The sequence below is a fragment of the Patiria miniata genome, unplaced genomic scaffold, assembly GCF_015706575.1.
Source record: "Patiria miniata isolate m_02_andy unplaced genomic scaffold, ASM1570657v1 HiC_scaffold_23, whole genome shotgun sequence".
Lineage (NCBI taxonomy): Eukaryota > Metazoa > Echinodermata > Asteroidea > Valvatida > Asterinidae > Patiria > Patiria miniata.
In genome coordinates this window covers 1,446,251-1,471,798 of record NW_024037062.1, presented here as the reverse complement: position 1 = coordinate 1,471,798, position 25,548 = coordinate 1,446,251, and the positions used below count along the sequence as shown (strand labels likewise).

General features: G+C 40.2%; 1 protein-coding gene across 3 annotated transcripts in view; it reads left to right on the top strand.

The window, feature by feature from the left end:
* Positions 1-25,260, top strand: part of LOC119731133 (PDZ and LIM domain protein 5-like) — a 62,279-nt gene extending 37,019 nt beyond the window's left edge. Inside the window, exons 10-18 of one of the 3 annotated variants that reach the window (XM_038204154.1) lie at positions 5,670-5,822; positions 7,343-7,453; positions 14,135-14,185; positions 16,334-16,419; positions 18,358-18,517; positions 20,038-20,221; positions 21,521-21,641; positions 22,628-22,749; positions 24,461-25,260. In XM_038204154.1, the coding sequence (XP_038060082.1) occupies positions 5,670-5,822; positions 7,343-7,453; positions 14,135-14,185; positions 16,334-16,419; positions 18,358-18,517; positions 20,038-20,221; positions 21,521-21,641; positions 22,628-22,749; positions 24,461-24,538 (1,066 nt within the window). In that variant the 3' untranslated portion in view covers positions 24,539-25,260. The remainder of the gene's footprint in view (positions 1-5,669; positions 5,823-7,342; positions 7,454-14,134; positions 14,186-16,333; positions 16,420-18,357; positions 18,518-20,037; positions 20,222-21,520; positions 21,642-22,627; positions 22,750-24,460) is intronic. The other 2 variants (XM_038204155.1, XM_038204156.1) reach the window with 2 other exon arrangements.
* The last annotated feature ends 288 nt before the right edge of the window (positions 25,261-25,548 follow it).

Genomic DNA, 25,548 nt, shown 5'->3' with positions numbered 1-25,548 from the left:
CCAAATCATTTAGGAATAAAATTTGTCTTAATCAACGAAAGGTTTTTCCTCAGAAAACACGCGTGCATGTGATGTTAATCCGAACTCCGGGTAGCTGCCTACCAGCTCACATTACTTCATTTTTTACTGGTCCCAGGAGGCCAGCCTATGGTCCACTTTGTACCCAACTGACTGATTGACCGACTGACTCCCCGTCACTTGTGAATTAGACTTGCTTAAAGGGAATATACAACATTCGCTTTTGCTGTGATTTTCAGAAATTTATGGATTGGGGATTAGTATTTTATAGCAAATATTGCTACACTGGCCTATTTAAAGTTTTGTGTTCAAAGATGCTGGAGAAACCAGGAAAAAAGTGCTGGCCTTGTGGTCTGGTTCCTTGACTACTTCAGACGAAATGGACTGCTTTATAGACGTTGGGGAATCGTTAGGTCTGGAAACCAGACTAGCTGGCTTGCACCCATTCATGGATGTGCAACCGATTGCAAACAAAATGTGGTAATTTGGGGGCAGTACCGGTATTTGAAAAACTCCAGTTTTTTTCCCAACGATGGTCAGCCGACCATCATTGGAAATTGATAAAAAAATTGCACTTTTCTTGAAAATGTCAGCACACCAGGTGCCATGATTTACAGGGTGCTTTAGACTGTCATTCACTAACAGTCCAGTAAGTCATTTCATGATAATTTGGTAGTTTTGTTTTTTGATGTTTGCAAATGTTGTATATTGCCTTTAAGTCTCGCCTTGGCCCAAAAGTCTGATATGCGATTATCCAATTACGCCAATGAATGGGCTCAATCCAGCCTATTGTGTATGTCGCATGCATTGAAAAGATTTCCAGTGAATAACCATTCCGAATAAAGAGAATTTTGTGCTCTCTGGGACCGGCTTTACAAGGCTTGCTTTGGAGTCAAATTTAGTTTCGCAAGTATCATCCAAATATGTAGTTATGGTTAAATTGTATAAATTGTCTTTAATTTTAATAGTGCATTGAATCATAAGAAATATTTTTTTTGGGGGGGGGGTGTTAATTGTTTCATGAGAATATGCCTTGATGGTCTAAGCTGCCAATGGATTTTAACAAGTTCCTAGTGGAACAACCCATAGCGGCCGGGTAACGTGTGAAGACGGCTTACGTCACAGACCGTGCGCGCACCCGGGCCTTACCGGTACCTCAAGAGTACAGAAAACGAAAACGAATGGGGCGTGATCTAATATGCAGAAATATGCAAATTAGATACATGCGCATCAGTGTTATCAAAACCGGCCTTCAGAAGCAAAGCCGAGTAAACTGTCCACCACCCAACCCACCCACCAACCAATCAACATGAGTCCACGGCGTGTTTCACACCCGCCGTGTGAAAAAGGAGTTAATCAAGATATTTTTACTTTCCTCAAGGATAAACATTTAAAAGTCAAAAAGTACCTTTAAAGTTTGGAAGAATAATCCAATGCTGTCTTTTTCCCTCAGCGACCTTCCCCGCAAAGGAATGGAATGCCCTCAATTATTAACATCTTGCTTCCTACAACTATCGCTTTAACAAACTAAAAAAAGTACCAGAAAATAACTGCATATCAAAATATTGTAGGAATGATAAGTGTGCTCATTTTTAACCCACAATTTTTAAGCTATCTGAAAGAGCCAATTTGGAAGGTTTACAAGTTGACGGTGTATAAAATGGAACTTGTATAGGCCGTGTAAAGTTCATTTGTAATTTATTTAACTTAAATTCTTGATCTCTCATATTTTGGTGGGAAGTTATGGTACCACAAGCAACAGTTCACGGTATTTTTGTACTGCGCGTCCATGGTCCAACCAACCAAAGTCATTGGGAGAAGTAAGGGGATAAAAGATAAAAGTTTTGTAGAAAAAAAAACTAGAACTGTTGACTCAGCAGCTGAACCTCCAGTTCTTGGTCACTACTTTCTTTCAAGAAAACCTCTTTTGTTACTTGTGTCTCCAGCATTTTCATTTTCTTGTTCCGTTTTCCCTCCAAAAGTTAGTTTTGGCATCTCTTTATCTTCCATTGATGAACATGAAGTAGTTTGGCAAAAGGTGAAATGTCCTGAAAATGATATCCACGCCAAAAAGTGAAACATATTTCCTTCTAAAATGTTTAATAATCTAGGCTTCTTGTGAGAACTTTGAGGTTAAATTTTTTTACAAACAAAATTTTAGTGTTTCTGTTCTCATTAATGGTGTACAGGACTTTTTCCCAAATTTAATGGAAGTGCATAAAGATTCACATCATCACCATTTTAACTCTGAGTTTAAATAATGAGGAAATGTCATTACTTCATATTTGAAAAAAAATAATATCAATCATGTGAACTGGGAGCATCAAAACCCAGTTATTTATTTAGACAACTGTGCCATTGATTGCAATCCGTCAATGAGACATTAAACACACGAAGCCCTGGCGAGGAATCTAGCATACCCAGGTCTGTTCAAAGCATTCTCTTGGAGAGATTATGCAGTGAGATTACGTTTCGGGCTCAGGGATGGGCTGTAATTGTCTGGATAGAAATGTCACGCTGGTACGGTATTCCTTATATATTGGGACATTCAAAATGTGTAGAGGCGGAGCTATGTCAGAATTGGGAAGGGGGGTAGTTCTTTAACCAGCATGTTTCACACCATGTCCGTGCTACATTTTTTTTCACAAAATGCTTTAATTAGCTTATACTATTTGTTGACATCTGCCCAAATTTCATGCCAATTAAAAAGTTGTGACAATTAATTCAGTGATAACGCTATTATTTGACGAGAGATATATTAAGGCGGAAATTCACATGTTAGAAGATGGTTTAGTAGCCAAAACTTCTTTACAAAAATCCTTTTCCTTTTTTACAAAAGAAATTAAAGTGCCCAAATAATCCTTCATATTGGAATCACAAAAAAGCAAACAAAACAAGAGTCTAAAATGGAAAATATAGATTGCAATGAAAACGTTATTTGTCAATGACTGCGGTATTTCAGGAAGATTTTCTGCACTTTTTTGAGCGGCAAAATACCTTAAAAGGGCTACGGGTTTCAGATGAGTTAGTTCTCCGTCAGCGTACGTGTAGGGAGTACAGTGTTTATCCCGCGCATGCAAACCCCGTGTACCGCCAGCTTGCATGCCTAGCATTCATGGAATGCTTGCATGGTCTCCCTAATTCACTCAAAGAAAAAGAAAAGCTTTCAAAGTGTTTTGTTATGTCTTACAACACTTATATTTGTTTTTATGTTTGTAAGATGTTAATTTACATGTAAGCTTATTTTTATAATCAGTAAATGTAGTAATTAAGATACACCTCGTTAAAAACTGGTCAGTCTAAATTTTTGATGTTCTACTTTTCTTTAATGTGCATTTTCGTTACTTTGTATTTTAACGCGTTCAAACTGTCGTAGTCATGTTATAAATGATTGATAACGAAATCTGTATGAACAATTAAGTAGAAGTAATATTTGCACAACCCGAGAAATTGGTTTTGCTGATGATTTTTACTGTCCAATTTGGGGCTAGCCCCTCAGAGCAAAAATGGAAGAACCCAATCGGTGACGTCACCCCGAGAAAATTCTGGTATGTCTTCCTCCCTGACTGGTCTATCTTAAGTGTTGAAGCCATAGGCTGGTATCGCGAGCCGCCATTCGTGTTCACCGTTAAAAAAAGGGGGTTCTCCTTTTCTGCTCTGAGGGAACGCGGCCCTGTTGGGCGGCACAACTTCGTCAGCTGAGTTTTTGAAGAAGTTCACGTAAGTCCGTTGCAACCACATATTTGGTTTCTCTTAACATTTTATAGTGTCTACATACTTAGCATTCTTCATATGACTTAAGATTTGAGCTTACAAATGCCAGAAGCTGAATGCTTTTCTGATTTTAGAAATTCATGTACGTATTTTCTGTCAGAGAGAAAACCACACTTACATGGAAGAAATCAATTACTGAGTGGCCTTGTGAGTCATATTCAGTCTTCCCTGGCAACTTCTGGTGCTAGATTTTGAAGTTCAAGTTCAGAAAACAGGGCAAAGTTTGATTGTACTGCTCAACTGTCAGTTGAACGTTCATCCATATATTACAGAAAAAAAGCTGCTTGGATGACGTGATTTGTGTACCAATGTCTGTGCATGCATTGGGACGGTATAGCTTTTCATGGCAATTTCAGGCTGTGGATTATGTATGCTCTTTGATGTGCATACCACTTTTTTTTGAAAGGGTTTCGATTTTCTTAGCAGCACCATTAAATTTGCCCCTGTGTACTACATATTATACAAATATTGAATGCTTCGAGTGGTGTAGTAAAACTAGCCTCCCGAGGTGATCCATGGACATTCTATTCGCCTCGGGAAAATAAAATGTTCCATGGATCACCGAGGGAGGCTAGTTTTACTTCACCACGAGATAAAGCATTCAATATTTGTTTTATAACATTTCACCCACAGATTCTGCTTGGTTTTAATATTTTAGATTATTTAAATCTGAACACAGTTGAAATAAACTTCAATTTCAATACAAAGTTGGTGGAAAATGTATTTCTCTCTTCGATACATACCCCTTCACGAAATGTTTAAACCCAACTCTGCGGCGCGCTCTCTTTGGAACAATACGCGCTACGCGCAACGCGCACACCAGCGCAGTATGCATTTGCACACAAATACCGCGCCATGAATATAGTACTTTGGTTGCTAATGGTGTAGTACTTTGGTTGCTATGGGTATAGTACTTTGGCCGTGCACAGAAAGATAGCAAAAATAGAAAGTATCATGTGACTCGCTCTCGGCCAATCAAGACACAAAATCTGTGGGTGAGGTGTTATAATGCAAATTACACTATATATGAGAATGATTCAGTGTTAAGGATTGTAACGCTAAACAAATGTTGCACAAAAAGAAAACAAAAACCCACTGTATGAAGGGTTTGAAAAGATCTGACATTTACGACCTCCACCCTCGTTATGCACTTTGATGGCAAAAAAGTCCTGTCAGCAAAATCGTGTGTCTTTTGGCATGATTTGCCATTAGCAATAGCCCCATCTATTGTCAGATAGTGTCCAGTCCGCTTAAACAGTACTCCTGGAGCACGTTTTGGCGGCCCTTGAACTGGAACATGTTTCTGACGTCACAACCGTGACCTGAAACATGTTTCCTGTGCACCACGAAAACGACTGACCAGAAAATTGTTCATGACGTCATGTTACTGCCTACGTGACTGCACACAACCCCCCTAAAAAACACACGGCGACTGGACGTGATTAACAATAACATTCAAAGCAAAAGTGGGAGGTTTGATTGAAGGTAAAAACCCACTATTTAAACCCCATTTATGGTAAAAAGTAACATCGTCTGCTGAGCTTCACCTTTCTGCCATCTTGAAACATAAGTGAACCGACCGGAAACCTCGGTTCAACTTTGGTCGAAACAATGACGTCATTTCAGTGTAACCGAAGCGCCAAAACGGCCGCGAACCAGAAACATGTTTACGGTCACAGCACCAAAACGTGCCCCTGTTGTCAGATGGTTTCAAGGCCCCCCCCCCTCCCCCCGATCTGAGCTTGAAATACTTACTGTTGATGTCAGATCTCTCAGAAACTCATACTGCATATTCATGCTGCCAGTTAATTCATTGAAAAAAAGTTCATTAATAACCAAGCTTGTCTCCAATCCACCGTGTGTGTGTCTGTGTGAAGACCGAGACAGCCACGCCCGTCTCCTGTCAAGCCACCGCCTCCCAGGCCGCCTGTGATACCAATGTACAGATCCCGGTTCCAGCCTCCCAAGAGGGAAGATCCCAACGCCATCATTGCCAAGGCTCTTTCCCAGAACCCAGGAGCGGTCAAGTCGTACGTTATATTCAGAATCGTGGTCCAGTCCACACATTAGTCCTTACAAATCTTCACAAGTTCATCACAAGTTTAGTATAGACTAATTGGGCAAAACAAGTAGACGCCAATTTTTGAGGTGGAACCAGGCTTGCCCTCAGCACCCGATTTCATGAAACTCTTCGTCACTTACGATGCATCGCAGCGATGCGACACGTCGTATCTCTACAATGTGTCGCAGTTGCGACGCGTCCTGCGATCCATTTCACAAAACATGTCATAAGTGCAACGCGTCGTAGGTGTATTTATAGCACAACTCAGTGACTGTTTTATGTATTTAGTCAGCATACAGTAAATAGTCGTCTGATATTCAAAAAAGAGTCATCGGATTTCTGCTCGAAGTTTGTTAAAACGTAAAACAAAATGGCGGCCGTGCGATTCAATTTTGAAGGAAAACAAGCTCTCAGTGGACTGTATAGCTACTTTGAAATTTCAACTGCAATATTCCAGTCTAATTCATAATTATTCAATGAATTTTCTATTTACAACTTTACATACATTGCTTCGGTATTATAATCTCGTTTAGGTAATGTTTATGGTATTAAACTGGCTAAGAAAGAGACTCTTCTTATTTTGTGATGACCACTAGACACGTCGTAACTTGCGACGTGCTTTAAGCCATTGTCAAGGAACTTACGACGCGTTCAACACATCGCAACTTTCGTGAAATGGATGATACGACGCGTCGCCAGTTGCGACGTGTTACATGTCGTAACTCGCGTTGCGACGCGTCGCAGCGCTTCGTGAAATCGGGTGCTGGTACTACGCACACACTCTGGGTTCCTTTAACCAATATGGTTACCAACATGCGCGTGCCCCTTATCTTGAAGAACATGTGCGGAATGCGCGCAGACGTGGTTCCAACTCATAAATGGCTTCTAATATTCTTCGCTGATTTAGTCTATATGAACATTGAACAACAATTCTGAAAGTTTGGGGGCCCTGTAGGGAATGGGACCAGTCTACTCACAGGGGGGTCTATTCGTGCGCAAAAGCAACACACAAAGAAACCATATTTCAAAGCATTTTTTTTCTTTAAACTAACACATGTTTGGAGGAATTTAAGGTTATTTTTTAAAGAATAGACATTACATCTTTAAGTTCGTGAAGTGAGACACAATTATAGAAAAACACCATTAACTTGCCCAAATTTCAGCTTTACCGATATGTAATAGAAAATTTATCAGATGGTTATTGGCCGAACAGCTAACAAAATTAAAAATGTAAAAACTTAATAGTAATTTGCATTAAATTATGCAAACTTTCCGATTTTATTTCAAAATGGGGGTCAAATCACATGCTGCTCCTTCAGAAAATTGTCTCACAATAAATTTGTTTCAAAGTAAAAATCTAAGCTATTCTGATTTTAGAGGAAGATTCATTTGAACTAGCAGTTTGACATATTTATTTGAATCTGCATAATTTTGCATAATTTTCTAAACAGCTGATGCATATTCATATTTTCATCCCTCCCCCCACAGATGTCAGGGTATCGTGCCTATTTTCACAGTAGACGAAACGGTAAAACACGAAATAAAAATGGGGCCCGAGAGCCCCACGAGTCCTCTACAGAGATACCCACGGGAGCCAGGGTAACAAAATGGTCCCCTCAAATATTTACTCCGATTGAAGTGGTTTCACATTTTTTTAAAAGAATGTCTCCATTATTCTCTAACTTCACCTATTCATTAGATTCATGACTTATAACAATGTGTCTTAAGGGATTGTCAATAAGCAATCAATCCACATAAGTAATAACTTTAATACATGCATTCCCTACACGATCACCGATATTTAACCAATCACAAACCATGATACTGCTATAGTGACTTTGTTAGGAGTTGATTTTGGTACACTGCACCTGATTGGCTGGTCCAACTTTTTCTTTCCCAAAAGTCGCTCTCTGATTGGTTGGACTTTTTTCATGGTAGCGTTCATTCCAAATCAGAAAGAAAATTTGAAATTTATTCCTCGTATGATCACCGATAATAAACCAATCACAAACCATGATACTGCTATAGTGACTTTGTTAAAAGTTAATTTTGGTACACAGCACCTGATTGGTTGGTCCAACTTTTTCTTTCCCAAAAGTCGCACTCTGATTGGTTGGACCTTTTCCATGGTAGCAATCAATCCAAATCAGAAGTAATAACTGAAATTTATTCTCCACTTGATCACTAATAATAAACCAATCACAGTCCATGTTAATGCTATAGTGACTGTTGTTCAGAGCTTATTTTGGTACATTTTGGTACACTGCACCTGATTGGTTGGTCCAACTTTTCTTTTCCAAAAGTCGTTCTCTGATTGGTTGCTTTGCCAATCCCTTCAGACATCCATATATCTACATGTATTTTGTGTGTACACATTATCTAGCATGCAGGTAGAGAATTTTACATCCGTTCGTAATTTTTAGTGTCACAGTTATTAATTCTTTTCCATTGTCGGTTGATAATGTGCATTTGTAGAAGTTGTGTAACACGTACAGTTGTCGAATAAAGTTCGTATAGCTCAGCATCTGTGTCAGTTCAATTGTAGCATGGGTGTATGTAACATTATGGCTGAAAATATAGGCTGCACACGGTCATTCGCTTTGTTAACATTAAATAATATAATAAACTTACAATCACGGTTTTGGATGAAGGATCCTATTTGTACAAATGTGTGATACAAAAGAAGGAAAAGCAAATTGAGGTATTTTTAAAATTTTGAGAATTAATTTTTATATGTTGAATTGTTACTGTGTCAACTGTTTGGGTTATGGTTGCCGACATGGGATCCACTGTGGTTTTTGTTGATATAAGTATGGGATCTGATATGGGATTTCCGATATTCTGTATGGGATGAATGTTGGCTATGGGATCTGTAGTATCTGTGTGTTCTGAAATGGGATCTGTACGGAATTAGGGAAAGGATTGAAAGAATGCAACAATGTATTCCATAGGATCAAGCATATAATCCATAGGTTCCGAGAAAGGATTTGTAGGATTCGGGAAATTTGGATGCCATATACCAAAAAGTTTTATTAAATTACTATATTGCTATAACTCTACATTCCCTCTCATAGAAAACTTTTGGAAGCATCTTACGCGTTGTGTGTGATTTTTTAAGAACATATTGGGAAAAAAGATTTAAGGAAATTTCAGCAGTGTGCTCTTAATACAGCTCAAGAGTACGACAAAAGTAGCTAAACATTCTATACAAGCCGTGGTTTAAGTATGAAGAAGCAAACAAATTCTGAAGCACATACACGTATACACATTTGTGCACTGTTTGCGCAGAGCTAACTGAAACGTTCATAGACTGATTGTGCTTTTTGGTTTTGGGCATATCAGCTTCATTGATGCAACAATTTCAAATACTAAGATGCAGATGCAGATAGTCGGACAAAAGCCTCAAGTGCAAATTTGTGCGCAAACGTGCAAGTGTCCGGCAGACTAAAGCCCGGTTCATACTCGGCGCGAGAGCGAACGCGAATTTGTGACGTCATGGCAAGTATTGGTGCTGCGGATTCGCAAAAGTTGAACACATTTCAACTCGGGCGAATTTCGCAGCGAATGTTTCATGACGTCAAATTCGCTTCGCATTCGCATTCACATGAAGTATGAACCGGGCTTAAGGCTGTATCCAAATCAGCTGTCTAGAGCTAGATCTAGGTGTGCGCCCATTGAAAATACGCGGGGACGCGCTGACAATAGATGTAGACGTATAGCTCTGGAAGTCCGTTTTGGAGACGGCCTAAATTGTGTACTGCTCATTTAGCTCTCTAGTATATCAATATCTGCATCGTACCAACTATTGCTGGTTCGTTGTGATCGTTCTCATTATCCAGTGTCATACGTGGGCCCACATTTGTTTCTTGTTAGTATGTGCAGGTACATTGTAGATAGATTCCTATGGTTCCTTACAGTATAGACCATTAGGGCAATTCCACGGTTACTCACGTTACATTTTGAGTTTCCTTGGGCTGTAATTACCTTACTGAAAAGGTTTAATAACTGTTATCCCCATGGTAGATAGAGTAGACCTAGACCTACCTAAGCACCAAAGATAACATCAGAAAAATGTGTTATGTATGATAAACAAGATGCACAAAATCGGTTACTCACATTACATTTTCGTAACATGAGTAACCGATTTTGCGGTCTTGTTTATCATACATAACACATTTTTGTGGATGCTTAGGTACATGTAGGTCTAGGTCTACTCTATCTACCATGTTAACAGTTATTAAATCTTTTCAGTAAGGTAATTACAGCCCAAGGAAACTCAAAAGTACATCAAAAATGTAACGTGAGTAACCGTGGAATTGCCTATTAGATATCATAGGATCCGTTCAACTTTAATAGATATGTTATGGTGTAGATTTCTCCACATTAAACAGTGTCAGCATGCAACACTAAGCTTCCTGCATGAAATTCCCTCTGTCCCCTTTAGATGCCAATCTGTAAGAGCAGCTTTTTTGGGGTGTTTTTCTCCTTTGAACTCAAGTATTGGGTTTATTGCCAAATTTTGCATATTTGACAAACAAAAATCACAGAACATTTCAACTTTCAAGTCATTTTTTTTGGTGGTAAGTCACTGAAGCTGATGTTCTTTCGTTTTCATTCATGTTGAACACCAGTTTGTAATATCATTTTTTGTTTGGGTAGTGTCAATTTATCATGTCCATCATTTTGGTATGGATTTTTCTTCAACAAAATTTCTTCAAATAGTTCAGAAGCTCTTCCGTATGGTTACTGTACCTAACTATTGTTGTCATCGAATGTTGTTTTGATGGCACAAAACTCTTGAGGGTGCTGTGTAATGACCCCTTTTGGAGGTGTGCGCTTGTGCGTGCGCGTGCGCGAGACTCAGTGCACGTCTTTCAGTGGTCAAATTTCTGTCAGGATGCCAGCTGTCTGCGATCATTGCATGCGCGCATTGTTCTACATGTTCTCTTCGTTGTTCTATGCACCGACTTGGCATATCACGCAAGTAGACAAACCGTTCCGTACATTTGTACCGTACATATAAGCCCAGATGAGTCGTTTATCGTTGTTCAGAGCATCCATGCTTGTTACAAACCCTCAAGTTCAAGAGCTAAAAAATTCACTCTAAAGTGAAAAAACTGAGGGCAAACAAGCAGTGATTTGGTTGGCGTAGGCACTTGGGCCTGTTTATTGGTCTTCAACGTTCCAATCATATTTTACTTGTAATGCATCCTGCTTTTTCTCGTCAACACCTTTTCTATCTTCTCAGAGAGCTCTGAAAGCTACCATCCATTGCTGTATTGCTCATGATACTCATACTTTAGGACAGTTTTTATACTCGTACTTGTATTCGTATTAATGAGAATGTATACATGCTCACACTGGTACTCGCAGGAAAAAACTACCTGTACTTAAGCACTCGTACCGGTACCCATGGCAAGATAAGTACTCATACTCAAGCTCATAGAAGAGTACTCAACTACAACTCTGGCCAAGTTCGGGCAAGGACCATTAGTCGACTAGTGGTTGATTTGTGACGTACCTTACGCCTGCGCACTGATAGCAACGTGCGAACGTCTCTAGTCAAATGCTGGTCAAAATGTCATCGCAAAACTTCTGGATCCTGGCTCTCTGCTAGCGTTATGAATGCGCGCAGCTATTGATTACCAGCGATGCAACCAGCCCCAGTAGGTTGGTTCCAAATAGTCGACTAGCGTAGTCAAGCATCGTCGACTGGACAGAGTTCAGGCAAGCGTTAGTCGAACTATGGTTAACCATTGGTCAACTATAGTCCTTGCGCGAACTTGGCCTCTGTTGCCATCAATCTTGACTGAAATGTGCTGTTGGCTTTTATGGATGAGAGCAGTCAACAGATGAGACATTTTGCTGAAGCTATTGGATTTTGTAGGATTTTGTAAGATTTTTCCTACCCCTTGTTAAGTTTTGTTGAATAGCCCATTTTGATGGTTTTTTTTTGTAATCCAACAAGTTCCAATTCTTTTGTTGGATTTTGAAGGATTCTGTACATGAATGGGTGTCATGCTTTGCTTTTAGGGGTTATCTTGGAATCAGTATGCTTCTTCACAGAATTTCTATGGGGTATGAAGGGTTTTGTTGGGTTAAACAAATCTTGCTTCATCAACATGTATTTCTGATCCAAGCTATGTTTTGTATTAATTTATATATCTGTCTGAACTGCCTGTACAGTTTACTAATCCACAACTATTTAACCCATTTAAGATTATTGTTAGCAAGCTACACCATGCCTTGTTCTGATGATTGCCTGAACCTTTGTAAATACAGGGTGAGTCAAAAACAACGAAACCCAAATGTTGGGACCATTGTTTTAGTGAAGTTCTGCATGTAGCACTTTTAAAATCTAGGATATGAAAGCCCGATTTATAAGCTTTCGTTCAGTACAAGAATCATTCAAATCACTGATGTACTTTTCAAGTTACGGAGTTTTAAACACAACCACCATTTTAAGGTTCTGTCCACGAATCACCAAAAAGATCAGTTGTTCTCTCAGCAAAACGAAAACAAATCACATAAGGATGTGTGTGAATTGTTTTTGTTTCGCTGAAAGAACACACCTTTTGTGTGATCCGTGGACAGAACCTTAAAACGGTGGTTGTGTTTAAAACTCTGTAACTTGAAAAGTACATGAGTGATTTGAATGATTCTTGTACTAAAAGAAGGCTTATGAATTGGGCTTTCATATCCTAGATTTTGAAAGTGCTACATGCAGAATTCACTAAAACAATTGTCCTGACATTTGGATTTCTTTTTTTTTGGACTCACCCGTATTGTTATATTGCATCAAACAACAGAGCAAAAATGTAATAAGTAAACTAACTATATAACTGTATGTTCAACAGCTTGCTGTTCTAGGCCCATTTGGCAAATAATTTTCTTTGTTTATTTAGTCTAACCACAGCATTTTAATGAACCACTAACACTTTCCACTTTTTGGAATGATAGTTTGATTCAGCTCTTCAAATGTTATAATCAAACTGATTTTCTTTCCGTGGTTTTAATTAAAATTTTGACTTCAGTGTAAATTCTGTATTCATTTTGCTGTCTTTGCCATTAGTGTTCACACAAATTTTTATTGAAATAGGAAATTTTCCCACAAAATTTCCATTTTGTGCATCATTTCATTTGAGACTATAGGCTGAAAATCGAAAGGTAAAGGAAAAAACAGAAAAAAAGTACAATTGAACAATCTACAATCACTGGAATGTTTGAACCCTATTGGCAGTGACTTTTCCATCTCCTTTCCTGAGTTTCATCCCTCTATAATTTCCTTTTCCCCTTCTGAAGTGACTCTATATAGCCAAAATGCAACTTGATATATCTCCTTAAAGTTTTTAAAGCATTGCTCGAATTGGCCATCACCCATTTGTAAGAAGAATGTAGACGAGGAGAAACACAAGAAAAAGTCATTTAAAATTCATCCTGCGAAGCTTCCATATAGCCAAGAATTCCAAAAAATATGTATTATGTAGCTCATCATGAAGAGTAAAATTTGGTCAATATTTATTCTTTGCTTGCATGTTTCATCGATGGCAAGTTATGAACAAAAGCTATGAGCAACAAACTTATCTTTTAGATATAAGCAGTTGCACAAAAGCATTTGACACCAAATTTAAAGAATGAAAAGCTTGCGGAAACACCATGTGGGATAATTTTTTCAACCTACATGTAAGAGAATGGTTCTGAAAAGAACCAGAGGTGTAAGCTCGACGTTCCGGTCAGTATGCTCTGACTGTCTTACGGAGAGTGCCTCAACTCTAAGAAAGAGTTTAAGCACTCTTCTGGAGAAGGTCAGAGCATACTGACTGGAACGTCGACTTTATACCTCTGGTTCTTTTCAGAACCATTATCTTAGGTTGAGAAATTATTCGCACATGGTGTTTCTGCAAACTCTTCAGCCATTAGTATCTCCACCATGCAAAGCCTCAAATCTTGCTTACCAAATTTAAACCAACCTCATAACTTTGATTGATACAGGGAATATAATGAGAATTAAATGAAACTTGCCTATCGGTATCAATGAGCTTTAGTAAAAATAGAAATTCTTATATAATTCTTGTTCTGCAGGAAAAATTCAGACTTCATTTTTCTTCAGAAGCCCCCCCCCCCCGCCCCACCCTGCCCCTCCCCGCTCTCCCTGAGCCCCGCCCGCCTCATGTTTCATTTCCAAGGTTGCCATGGATTTGAATGACCTAATTTCTCTGTATTTCAATATTTTTGAGCGTTTGTTTGTTTGTTTCTCACTCACCGACTTCTCTTCTCCAGTGCTCCAGATGACGGTGTCAAAGTGATGTTCCTTCCTAGTAATATGGCTGGGTAATTGAATCATTAACACAATTGTCTCAGTCAACTTAATCGTTAATTAGTTATGTTGAAATAGTTCCAGTCCTAGTAGTTTTGTTTTTGCTATATTTGTGTCAGTAGCAGTAGTTTTGTCATAGCGATGTTATCAAACCTAGTTTTTTACAAGCAGTTTGAGTTTCTGCAACAAAGGCTGGCAAGACGTTTTTCAGCATGCAGCCAAAAATGGCTTTTTATTTTTGTTTTATTTTCTCCCCGCCTTTGGACAAGAAATTACTGCCAATCATAAGCAGGCTAAATGGCTAAAATAAATAAATAAAAAACAAAACATTCATGAGATAGAATTCAATATCCGGTGTTGCCCTTCACTGACGTATTTTTTATAAACACTGTATACTAAACGGCGGATCCAGGGTGGGGGGGGGGGGATGGCCAATGGGAGCCATTGGCCACCCATTTTTTTTTTTAAGTGACGTCGCAAAAAAGACAGCCAATTATACATACACCACTATCTTTTGCCCCCCCCCCAAAAAAAAATGGTTCAAGTGGTCAAAAATTGACTCAGATCGCACAACAGAGCGTCCAGAATCCCAACAATTTTCCGGGGCCCTTAAGCGGGCCCCGAACCCCATGCTGTAAATTTTTGAATCAACTTTTCCTGGAACAAAATTTTGTTTTGGTCCCCCTCAAACAAAAAAATGTGTGTTCTGGATCCACCCTTGTGTATACTCAATGTAGTTCCGAGTGATTGTGAGAAAAAAATCACTCGGGTGGGACTCGAACCCACAACCTCCTGCTTACTAGTGCAGACTTCTTACCACTCGACCACTGAGCTTGCCGTGGTCGGCTAGCTGGTTCGAATCAGAAATAGCAGTGGGTACCGCAACCAAATTATTCACAAGATGGAATTTGCGTCGGGTGATGTAAATTCAATATTTGATTTTGCCCTTCACCGACGTATTTTTATAAACACTGTATACTCAGCAAAATTAGATTACATGTAGGTGTCAAAAAAGTGCCAATGCGTATTTTGCATGATTTTTCAGTTAAGCATAAAGACTTAACTCAATCACCTGGCCACATGTTTAGTCATCAGTCTAAACAAATTTGCTCAACGAAGGACAAAACGACTTGCCCCTTCTAAGACTCTATATTCGCCTCAAGACTTGATCGACAGTAGTTTTTCTTGTTTGTTAGCTTTCATTTTTGGACAAGGGAATTAATTTCTGCTTTAAAAAAATACATCAGTATTCAAGCTTAATCTGGAAGGTAAAAAAAAATATTTGTCTTTTATTTTTGCTACATGCATTCTGTTGTTTAAGTGTCCCATTGTAAAGCAGTGGTATACTATAGTTTACATGTCTTTTGTTTTTAGATCAAACATCTGTCCACGTCATGTCACATTAATAGTTATCAAATTAATTATGAGCTGTTCATTTTGGTACCATTTTTTCAAGAACTTTTAATTTTTCAGCTACAGAACCATGACATGACAAATACAGGTCACATGACGCAAGTAACATGACTATTAACATTTACAGCAACATTATACCTGACATGACAAATACACGTCACAGGACGCAAGTCACATGACCAATCCACATTACTACATTTACGGCAAAGCAATACTTGGACTATTTTATATTTTATGTTCTTGGTCCAAAATTTCTTTCGCTTTGTGAAATCAGGCAGCAGATGTAAAAATGCTTCTTTGTTGACATCTCAATTTTGTTTGGGGTCTTTACAACGTCTTTATTACCAGGTTTTTGTTTTTAGATTATTTTGTTTTATCATGCCAGTGTTCTTGTGCAAGATATGGCTTTGTTGAAAGATTTTCTTTATGTCTTATTTTTTGGTCAAAACTCCAGTTCTGTGTAATATTGTCCATCGATTTTTGCTTCCAACATTAATATAAGAGTTTCATTCACAGAATATTAACATTGACTTTGTCAATTCAACAAGTTTATGGACTTTTTAAAAATATTCTGTGTATATATTTTTACACATGTAGCAAATTTTTAATTATTGTTTTTCACTTTATATTTGTCAGTGGATAGTTCATCAACTACACTATATGACAATATGTTTTTTTCATTCAAGACAATACTAATTGAGCTTCTTCGTTCCTTCCTATTCCCCGGTTCCCATTGGCCTCATTTACAGCAAACAGGCTCCAAGTCAGATCGCCAGCCAGGCCCGTAGCAACCCGGTAGCCCGCCCAATGAGCAGCCAAGTACCAAGAGCTCCAGGTAGGCTAGCCTCACAGTCCTCTGGAGACCAGCTTGGACAGGATATAGGGAACTTGTAGTTAATTATTAACGTTTGATGTGCGGTTGGGTCATTAGGTTAATTATGTTTATTAAAAAAAATATGTGAAATGAGGAGGGGGCTATAACCATGTCTTAAATAATCTCGGTTTGTAAGTGCCAGGTTTTGTAAGTAGGTGATGTTATTAACAGGACTCCGATGTAGCACACTGTATAAACGCGTCCTGTTTGTTACGTCATGATTTACTATGTTTTGTTTGCTGCCCCCAACGACGACTTTTACACAAATTGCACGTTCGGGTCAAAACAGGACCTGAAAAACAGCTCTCAAAAGTACCTTTTGTACTCATTTCATGACAGACACAATAGTCATTTTTATTTCATCACACCTTAGACTACATATACCCGAAAAATGACGGAAATGTCTTCGAGCATTCCACAACCTCTTTAAGGTTTGCGTGGAGGACATGATCAATGAATGGGAGGTTTGCGGTAACATCATGCGAATGAAAGATATCTCTTAGCGAGTTGTGTGGTTCTGAGAAGAACCAGTTGGTTGAACTCGATGTTTCGAACAGTATGCTCTGTTCGTCATCAGGAGACTGTTTTGACCATTTGTACATGTACGTACTTGGGTACCAGTTCAATCCTTTTGTCCTTAATATCTTCCAATCAGTATATGCTAGGTATGAACCTGAACATCCACTAAGGGTAAGGCTAGGACGCGCCATTTGTTTCCATATAATCCCTATCTAATCCTGCCACAGTTGAGAAGCGCTCGTTGAAGGAGTAAATCATCAAGAAACGTGCGTCATTTCCTGCCGAAAAAAAACAACTGTCTGACACTTTTATCTAAATTTATTAGTGCTGAGGTTTGTCCTTTTATTGAACCTAATTGTGAAGTTTGACAGACTGAACCAGGCGTAGAACCTGCAACCGGTGGAATTTCATATCAGGGCTGTGCCCATGCAAGCGTTCATGAGCTTTTTTGTTGGCAGCCTGCCAGTTTTTCAGGTGGCATTAAGACTGGTTCATGCTTTATTTGATGGACTTGTGATTGACTTGTGATTGACTTGTGATTGACTTGTGATTGACTAGTGATTGACTTGTGATTGACTTGTGATTGACTTGTGATTGACTTGTGATTGAGTAGTGATTGACTTGTGATTGGCTTGTGATTGACTTGGGATTGACTTGTGATTGACTTGTGATTGACTTGTGATTGACCTATGATTGACTTGTGATTGAGTAGTGATTGACTTGTGATTGATTTGTGATTGACTTGTGTTTGGCTTGTGATTGACCTATAATTGACTGGTGATTTGACTTGTGATTGACCTGTGATTGACTTGTGATTGACTTGTGATTGACTTGTGATTGACTTGTGATTGACTTATGATGGTCTTGTGATTGACTTGTGATAGACTTGTGATTGACTTGTGATTGACTTATGATGGTCTTGTGATTAAATTGTGATTGACTTGTGATGGACCTGTCCACAACTCTGACAACCACGTAAAATTGATACAATAAATAAACGTAGACCTAGTGTCACCAGTGACGGCTTGCTGACTAGCAACCAACAGCCAAAACAAACATGTGCAGTTTGCTGAAAGTCGGTATACATGACCACAATGCTCAGCTGTGTAGTGTGGATTGATACATTCATTTTCCTTTACTGGTTTATAGTCCAATAAATGCAGGCTATCAGTTTACATCCAATAGTAAAAGCATGGTGCATACTATCGTACACAGCAATGCCCGATGAATGCTTATCTGAACAATAGCTAGCACTTAACTGTTGCCATTAAAGGAGGCCTCAAGGTTTGTATAGCGATAACATGCCCTAAATGGTGTATCTAATATTTCACACGGTCTCATTCTGGCATTCTCTCATACTTGTTCTCAACCCAACTCCAGGTCCCCCACCCGCCCCAGCCTATGCCAAATCCTCCCCTCGCCCGGCCCCCATGAGTAAGCCAGCGTACCAGCAACACCCCCCTGCCCCAGCGGCATCAGCAGGGGGCGCGGGGGCAGCGGGACGCACCCCGATGTGCGACGGTTGTGACAGCATGATCAGGTGAGTTCGCTCAGCCCAAGAAAATTGAGCTTCGGTCTTTTCACAGATCACTTTATCAGACAATTTTTGTAACCAGTGCCGGATTATTGTTCCGTAGGCCCTAGGCCCCAGTGTTCCGTAGGCCCTAAGCCCCAGTGTTCCGTAGGCCCTACTCCGCCCTAGCCACCGGCACAAATTTCATGTTGATGCTAAGCTGTACTATTAGCAAGCCAGGCCAAACTGGTAGCTCTAAAAGCCGATTGGCACACAGTGGTATTTTCGTAGGCCCTCAATTTATGTAGGTCCTCAAATCTTTCGTAGGCCCTCAAATTTTGCGGAGGCCCTAGGCACGGTGCCTACTTTGGATAATCCGGGACTGTTTGTAACTTGTCGCCAAGTGTGTGCGAAGGATGACTTTTTAGGATGTGTAGCATCGATGTGCCTTTGAAATCCCAGATCGCCAATAGCTGTGGCATTGTTCAATGGAAGTAGCTCCCAGTAGAGAGGTTTCGTTAGCACGCCAGATAGGTCATGGCAGTTTGTGTGGTCCTGTGACGTCATGCGCAACTTGCTATCCACTACACGTGTGTGCACAGCATGAATATTGCATGTATGCTACGCGTCGGTGAGAAATGCATAGGAAATTTTCCAATTTCCCCCTCTTTTTCAAAAAAGTTATTTACTCATGTATGATAAGATTAGAAGGGGATGAATTGCTGAACATGTATGTATCATTTGTCTGTGCTTCCAAGCAGATTAGTCACATACAAGGTGGTCCCCCCAAAAAGTTTACACTTTTTTAGACGCCGATTTCTCAAAATTGAAGAGACATGTTGAAATTGTTTTAAGATATTCCTAAACTACAAGATCTTGGTCGAATATGGTGAAAGCAGCGTTGAAAATATAGCTCAAGTTAAGAAATGGCGGCCTTTTGCAGAAGCATGTTTAAAAAAACTAGTTTGCCTGCGTCTATGGCAGTCAAGTAGACCTAGTTACAATTGTTGCAGTTATTGTCAGAGCAGTGCTATTGTGTTGACCATATTTCATAGACTTGCGTGTGGATAAACTGGTTTTTACCATTTTTCTGCAAACATTGTCATTTCTTAATTTAGGCTTTATTTTCAGCGCCATTTTCACCATATACCACTAAGATACTGTAGTTTAGAAATATCTTGAAACAATATCAACGTGTCTCCCGAGTTCCAAGAAACCTCTATCTGAAAAAGTCTTGAAACAATATTAACGTGTCTCCCGAATTCCAAGAAACCTCTATCTGAAAAAGTTTACACATTTTTTGGGCCACCCTATATATGAGGCTTTTATCGGAGACTGCAATTTTGGATTGCTGCTTGGTTCTGATGACCAAGTGTATGCGTACACACACTCAATGTAAAACAACGGAATGGTTAATAAAGGTTACAAATAGCTACATGTACATGTACAATGGATATATCCCGGATGGAAAAACCTCACTAGTTTCTCAGAATTGGCACTTACTTTGATGATTTTAATAGCTGTGTCGCTATTTTTGTTCCGTTCAGAGGTCCGTTCGTGTCTGCCGTGGGCCGTAATTGGCACCCTGAGCACTTCGTCTGTGCTCACTGCCATCAGAACCTCTCCACCCAGGGCTTCGTGGAGCAGAACGGTAAGGTGTACTGCGAGAGGGACTTCAACAGCCTGTACGCACCCAATTGTGCCATCTGCAACAGGCCTATCTCCCAAGGGGTAAGGAGACACTCTGAGCCACGTCTAGAAGTAAGGCCAAAAAAAAAAAGTCTCCGGTTTCTGGTATGGAGCTTGTCCAAAAAGCGGTGCGGCGACGCGGCTTTTTTTTTTTTTTTTACCCGACTTTTTTGCTTCAAATGTCGGCTGATGACTGCAAATGGTGACCGACTAAACTTAGTGCAAATATATGGGAGTCCAGAGAGGCCACATAAAGCTTATTCTCGATCATAACCCCATCTAAAAACACGTTGAAATTGCGCAGCAGCAGAATTCCAGTCAAACCAGTGAGTTTGGCGGTTTTGAGACATCATCTTTCATTGAAAAAAAAACTTTTTCATTTTGCCGACGCGCATGGCTACGGCGACGCGCGCGCATACCAGAAACCGGAGACTTTTTTTTTTTGGCCTAAAGGCTGGTTTTTACTCAGGCCTGCCAACTATCACGCATTGAGCGTGAGAATAATGCGTTTCGGGTTATTCTCACACTAGTTCTCACGCACACACGGGATTTCCGACGCTGAGGAAAACCACGGAAGAATTTTCTGGGGGAAACCCACAGTATCAGGCGGGGACTGAAAACCCAATCCATATGTGGCCAAGGTAGGAATCGAACCCGGGTCACAGCGGTGGAAGGCGAGGAAAGTACCGCTACGCCAAGCTGACTCCCTACACCAACCTGACTAGTATGACTTGATTACAGCTGGTATGGACCGACATTGGAAATGCAGAAAAATTTCTTGTAATGAAGTACGTCAATATAAGATGTCAAAGATTTGCATGTTTGGGTCAGCAGTAAGTGGAGAAACTCGCAGTGACATTAGGTGACAATGAATTTCTGGAACTAGTTCGTCAACTTCCTATTTTGAGGAGAGGTAGTACAAAGATTATGACTGTTTATGAGTGCAATGGTAAGAATAATTTCATGAGGTGACAGATGGAATGTTCCATTTGACGAGTGGAATGGAACACTCCATCTGTCATCGAAAGTAAATTATTCTTTCCATTGCACTCATAAACATGTATTATTTGTTTATACAACACCTGACATAATCCTCGTCATCTGAGAGGTCAGAGCCACCAATAGTGTGACCGTGCAATGGAAGTTCTACTCACCGTTGAATGAAGCTTCTTTTTTTGCGGTGTGGCCGTGCCGGGGGTTGGAAAGAATAATATCAATGACATGTGATCAACGACTTACCAATCAGATGACGGGGATTTATTCACGCGTTGTATAATATCGGCTATCTACTCCTCTAACCATGATATATTTTTGATACTATTCTTTCTGCTGACTCTACAGGGCTGCGTCCAGGCCATGGGTAGCCAGTACCATTCTGATTGCTTTGTCTGTCATCATTGCAAAGACCCTATCACTGGGACTTCCTTCCATATCAGCGAGGGCAAACCATACTGCAAGAGAGGTATATAATAATAATAATAATAGTGGATATTTATAAAACGCACGTATCCACCAGGACTGGTGCTCAAGGCGCTACATCATTATTACCCTGCTCATTGGGCACATGGAACATTCCAAATACCATCTCAGCTCCCTGGGGAGTATACAGCTCGATGCTGCCTGTTAGGCGCAAGGAAGCTAATTCAATCACATTAACCATCTCTGCCCTCACAGGTACCCATTTACTCCTGGGTGGAGAGAAGCAATGAGTGACAAAGTGCCTTGCCCAAGGGCACACGCACCATGACCCCGCCAGGACTCGAACCCACAACCTGCAGCTTTACCCACAGACCACGAATCCAGTACCCTTAACCACAAGGCCAAAGCACTCCACAATAAACAAGTCTCAATTCTAAACATTATTAAACCTTTAAGCCCCTGTCACGCAGTGCGGTTCTCTAGCCCCGTTCTCTTGCCCCGTGTGTGATACGATGGTCACGACCAATGTATTGAAGCGTGGCTAGGATCCCAGACCATAATCCGTGTGTGCCATGTCCTCATCCAGTCCAAGCCGTTCTCAGGCAGTTCTATTCAAGACAAATGTGGCTCACACTCTTGTCCCCACCCCGTCCTCTCATCCAAGCCGTATTAAACTGTCGGCCATATTAAATTTAAATTGAGGCAAAATCTTCATTTTTGAAACTTGCGAAGAGAAATGAAAGCAATTACATCAAGTACATGTAAATTACAAATCGATACCAGTCTGCTCTGATAATGTTTAAAGCTACAATTTAAAAAAAAAATTGAAAGTGAGGCTAGAATGCATAAATAGTCTGGCACCATCCCATTTAACAGTTCACAACTTATAAAATACTCCTGGGAACATGACCAAAATGGCTCCCTCGTGCATAAGGTCCATCAGGCACTGTTTTATATCCTCCTGTAACTACCCACATCTAGCTAACACTTGTTGCGTTGATTTTTCTCCTTTGTTTCTTCCTGTTACAGACTATCAGAAACTGTTCTCTGTTCGCTGTGCCGCCTGTAACTACCCAGTTGAGCCCGGTGATGCCTGGGTGGAGGCGCTGAATAAGCAGTGGCATTCCAACTGCTTTACCTGCTCCAATCCGGTAAGTCTCCTCATAACATACATGTTAAAGGGAATATACATCATTTGCTTTTGCTGTAATTTTCAGAAATGGATGGAATTGGGGGGTTGGAAATATATATCAAATATAGTTACACTGACTGTTTTGAGGGTTTGGGTTCGAAAATGCTATAAAAACCAAGAAAAACAATCGTCTTCCTGTAGTCTGGTTCCCTGACTCCATATAAGAAGAAACAGAGCAGTTTGCATACATTGGGGAATCGTAAGGTCAGGGAACCAGTCTAGCTGGCTTGTACCCGTTCATAGGTGTGTAATCGATTGCAAACAAGTGCGATGGTCAATTGGGGCCAGTATTTGAAAAAAACCCAGTTTTTTTCAACGCTGGTCGGCCGACCAGTGTTGGAAATTGATACAAAAATACCACTTTTCTTGAAAATGACAGTATACCAGGTGCCATGATTTTACAGGATGCTTTACACTGTCATTCACTAATAGTCCAGCAAGGTATTTCAAAATGATTTGGTAGTTTTATTTTTTGATGTTTGCAAATGTTGTATTTTCCCTTTAATATACCTCATACATATTCATGAGCAAGAGCCAAATTCTCACTGGTCCATTCACCATCATGTGTGAGCTGCTATACAACCTCGTTTCCATGGATACGATCGTACTGCGCCATCTTGGTTCGCATCATGCCTTGTGCGATCTTAACCCCTGGAATTGTGTAATTTAGATGTCCCACTATTTGGGACACAGTCAATGTATTTAAAACGTGACGCAGTGCTTAACATTTTGAAAGGTTTGTGTGTGTAGAGTCAATCCTTTCAAACATGAGATTTCGCACTGCGTTGTTTAGCAAGGATCTATTCAACGTACGTAAATCTGTCGTCTCTTTATAACAAGATAACGCTTTTTGGGGCAAAAATATGAGGCATCCAGAATCCATCGTACAGGCAACGTGCAGTTTTGGAAAAAAAAAAAAATCGCACGTGACATGCCACGCAGTAGGTGAGGCGTGAGCGTAAATAGGGCGTGCAGTCTTCGAAATAAGTGCGCAGTACGCTTTGATTAGCTGGTCAGCGTCGTTTACGTTTTCCTCACGGCCATGGGTTAGTGAAGGAATGCGCACGCACCCATTGATCAAGGCTGGCTGCTATAGTTTCGCTATTTACCAAGCAGACACGCGAGGATGCACACGCAGGTTAAATGCGCACGCACATCTGACTATCACATGGGTTGCTCATGTAATAGTGTACTACGAATGCGCTTGACTAAGCAATGGTGGAACTATTGAACAGGTAGTAATGTGCATGTGTGAGCATCGCCCAAGGTACACCAAACGATGGCGTCACACGCACAGAAATGTTCTGCCAAAAAAACTGTTACATAACTCGAATGATGGTGAATATGTTTGAGCTATAGTGAAGCAAATATTACATGGTTTACTCCAGGTGGTTCGTCAGTATTACCTCCCCTTAGTATTTGAAGTTGACAAAGTAGTTCCCGAGGCGAAATTTGTCAACTTCCCCCAAGGTATTGGACGTTGACAAATTAGCTCCCTCAGCTTTGCCTCGGGAACTAGTTTGTTAACTTCCAATACCTCAGGGAGCTAGTTGCAACTATCCACCCACAAAACATGTTATATTTGTGTATTAGTTCACAACCAATTTTGGCATGTCAACTCTAGAGAAACCTCCCTCTAACAAAGATCTTGTTGCTTTTTTTTTCTCCAGTCATGCGGAGTTCCTTTAGAAGGCCAAGCCTTCTACGCAGATCGAGGACAACCGTACTGCAAAATGCACGCTCCATAGGAAACACCTACAGAAACAAGACAGGACAACAGACAAACAGATGGGGATAGACCAACTAGCTAGAATTTGGGAAACAACCCGGTTTTTGCTAAGTTCTTTGGTGAACCATAGTGAAAGAAGAGCAAGGCTGTAGGTGTTGGCAATTTTTTCTTGTGCATTGGGTTGCATCTGAAAACTCAGAACAGAGTTGTAACGAGTCACTGATTTTTGTGACTCGAGTCGAGTCGAGTCATTTTAAAGAAGTGACTCGAGTTGAGTCGAGCCATTTTAAAGAAGTGACTCGAGTCGAGTTGAGTCGAGTCATTACGTCAAGAAAGTTGAATCGAGTCAAATATTAAACTCAAGTCAATTCGAGTCACGAATATTTGAACACTATATTCCAAAATTTATGAAAGGAGGGCATAGGCCTACATCTAGCTGGCGTTCGAATCCAAGAGCTTTATAAGAAATCGCCCAAAGCCAATGATGAAACAATGAATCGGAAAATGTGTTTAAAATCTGGTTCCTGGATAGTATTTTGTGCGTTCTAGAACCATGAGGTGGGAGTCTGTGACACATTGTATGTTTGTACATGACAAGCGGCTGCTGTACCGTACTGTTTTCGCAAAGTGACGTGAACATACCTTTTGCACCGTAAGTCATTGCAAATACTTTTCGTAATGTTTTGCTTTCATTTTTGGGACTCGAGTCTTATTAGCCTTCCTCGAGTCAAGTTTTCTGATGAGGGACTTGAGTTGAGTCGAGTCATTTGCTTGCGGCGATTCGAGTCGAGTCATTTACCCTTAGGGACTCGAGTCGAGTCGAGTCATCAAAAATTGTGACTTGAGTCGGACTCGAGTCGAGTCATTGACTCGAGTCATTACAACTCTGACTCGGAATAACTCATATTGCATTTTAATGGTCCATAATGTGTACCAACCAGCACTGTGCCTAGCAGGTGACCAGTCAATAAGCCCCTGCCCCCTGAGCCCTCGTGGGCAACAACATGCTCGTCTCTCCAATATCTTAAT